A 2,480-nucleotide genomic window follows, 5' to 3' on the forward strand; every position below is an offset into this window, starting at 1 on the left:
GTTAGGGAAGACATGCATCACTATACTTGACATTGCATCTCATGGCATTACACATTTTATTATTGATGAACTTGAACACGTGTTTTGTTGATCTTGTAAGTGTTTCTCTTTGAATCTTGTGACTGTTGAATATTGAGTTATTATTGAGAATGTGCAAACTGATAGAGTGTGGTTATTTAGTTGTGTGTTTGGTAAACTGTAAACTATTAGACTGTAGCGTAGAGGTTAGATATGGTGTAAGAAGTGCCCGTATTTTGTTTACTTAACTTGTGTTTAGAGGTTTGCTTATTGGGTACCGCGTGGTTTGGTAATCACCCCTTGCTTCTACAATTTTTTGTAGGATACGAGCCTGGATCCTCGTGATACCTGTCATTCTTTTCATTTTCAAGGCATCTTGTGGAGGATTGTGAGGTAGCTGCTTGTCATCTCAGCGAACTTTCCTACTCCTATTTATGACTTTGTTTTTACTTGAAAGACAACTTCATTTAGACTTCTATTTTGTTTCAATTCTAATTTTTACATTAGAGGCTTGTGCACTTGACAAACTGATTTTGGGGATTGGATTAATATGACTTGGTTTCATAATAGGAATTGTTGTTGGATTGTCATTTACTTCCACACTTTGTTAGATATTTGGTTTTAGGCTAACTTGTCTTGGTGGGATAAGACGAGTGCCATCACAGCCATTTTTGGGTCGTGACACTAGTAGACAATGAATTATATCTTCATAAAGCAAGATTAAACTTATAGAATAATTGGTGAAGTTTAAAATTTTTATGAATCAAGAATTCTTTTGTATGCTTAGGATCTTATGTCACGCTCCAATATTATCCATGCACCCGAGAAGGTGCTTAGAGCCACAAGCATCCGAAGCTGGCGTGATAGTAAAATTAACATAAATCAATAGAAAATTGAAGCATAAATGTATAACCTAATTTGAAATATCTATATAAAGTCCTTAACACTGAGACGTATTAATATATTTGAAAGAAATAACACAAACAAAATTTATATTGATATGACTGTTGGAAAGCCTTTACTTGTATGAGCTGCTAGAATAAACGCCTAACTAATAACTCCATCTCTGTGAAATTGAAAGTAATATTGAAAAAAAAGATCGGGTACTTGTTATCAAAGTGACGAAGATTCACCAATATTGTTGCTCGCTAATCAGAAGTACCACTAACCACGAGTAGGTCTGAACATCAAAAGCTACCTGCATTATCAAACAGAGTATGTTAATAGTACCTTTTGTAACCCTATAGGTATGAACTTAAGGAAATAAGAAGGTTACATTTGATGATCAATATTATCAGTATGTACGCCCATTGTGCCTTCAGCAACATAATACGGAACAACATGTGGTGTGGAGCCGTCAGTAACATCAGCATCATCATCAAGAAGGAAATCCAAAATGTCAGTCTCCATAATCACATCAGTGACGTCATCCTTCTTCAAAATACGACGATGATTTTTCTCAGCTTTAAACCAGGAACGAAGAGTTAGTTCTTGAATGAACAACTCACATGCTTTAGCCAACAAAACAGGTGATTCAGTAGCAATCATTCTGACATCCTTGTCTGTCTTCATGATCTTCTTGATGCGGTTAATTGAAGGTAGCAGGTTGCTCTTGAAATCAATAACATTCTCCATTTCCCTCTGCTTGTCTGTCCAAAACATCTCTAGCTTTTCTTGCTTTTTCTCAAGGTGAGGCAGCGACAACATTGAATACACATCAGATTGACCTGCATTCACTGCTGATTTCTCAGAGTTGTTTTCCATGATGATTTTTTTTATGTTTTCAAGCTCAGACACAGAAAAATGAAGATTTATACATATATGCAATTGTGTCTATATATATATATAGAGAGAGAAAAATAAATCTAATTATAAATTTTCTAAATTTAATTAAATGAATGAACCTAGAAAATTCTAAATCTACATTTAGTCTAAGACTATTAATGGTAATTTGTTAAAATTTAATATGTAATAATAAAAATGTAAGAAAATAATTATCTTATTAAATACTAGCTAAATTTAGTCAATAATGCATCAAATACTAGTTAGTTCTAGTCAATAAGGTATTAAAATGAGCTAAGATATCAATAAAATAATTATTTTTGAGTATTCTAATAATTTTTTTCTAGAACCCACTATATATCACACAAAAAAATTAAAAATGAATAGAAAGAAATAAAAATTTTGTTACAAGATATACGTACAATGCATCAAATTTGATGTATTTTAGACTGTGAATAATACTTTAATAAAATAAGATTAATTTTATAAAAAAGCGGACGAAGTTTAGAATTTCTATGTACAAAGAATTTTTTTATAAACTCAGAATTTTGTCATATTATATATATCACATCATTATATTAACAAAATCATTATTGTCATCACGAATTTGGTACTAACATGTCATGCGTGTATTTTGAGATTCATGAGTGTTTTAAAATCTATCGGTACAATTATCAAAT

The 2,480-nt window shown here is 31.7% G+C and overlaps 1 protein-coding gene across 1 annotated transcript; it reads right to left on the minus strand.

Moving 5' to 3' along the window:
* Positions 1-1,147: 1,147 nt before the first annotated feature.
* LOC101260502 (nuclear transcription factor Y subunit C-2-like) lies at positions 1,148-1,782 on the minus strand. Its single transcript, XM_019210893.2, has 2 exons — positions 1,324-1,782; positions 1,148-1,216 (listed from the first exon to the last, which is right to left on the minus strand). Exons 1-2 carry the CDS (start codon positions 1,780-1,782, stop codon positions 1,148-1,150), a joined length of 528 nt encoding a protein of 175 aa, XP_019066438.2.
* Between the last annotated feature and the right edge of the window lie 698 nt (positions 1,783-2,480).

Source organism: Solanum lycopersicum, chromosome 11, assembly GCF_036512215.1.
Source record: "Solanum lycopersicum chromosome 11, SLM_r2.1".
In the NCBI taxonomy this organism is placed as follows: Eukaryota; Viridiplantae; Streptophyta; class Magnoliopsida; order Solanales; family Solanaceae; genus Solanum; species Solanum lycopersicum.

What these genes read in the sequence shown, in the direction of transcription:
- LOC101260502 (XM_019210893.2), bottom strand. Translation starts at nt 1,782, where the DNA reads ATGGAAAACAACTCTGAGAAATCAGCAGTGAATGCAGGTCAATCTGAT. An exon ending in TTGCTGAAGGCACAATGGGC is followed by an intron (nt 1,217 to 1,323) that starts GTACATACTGAT and finishes TTGATAATGCAG; the next exon opens with GTAGCTTTTGATGTTCAGAC.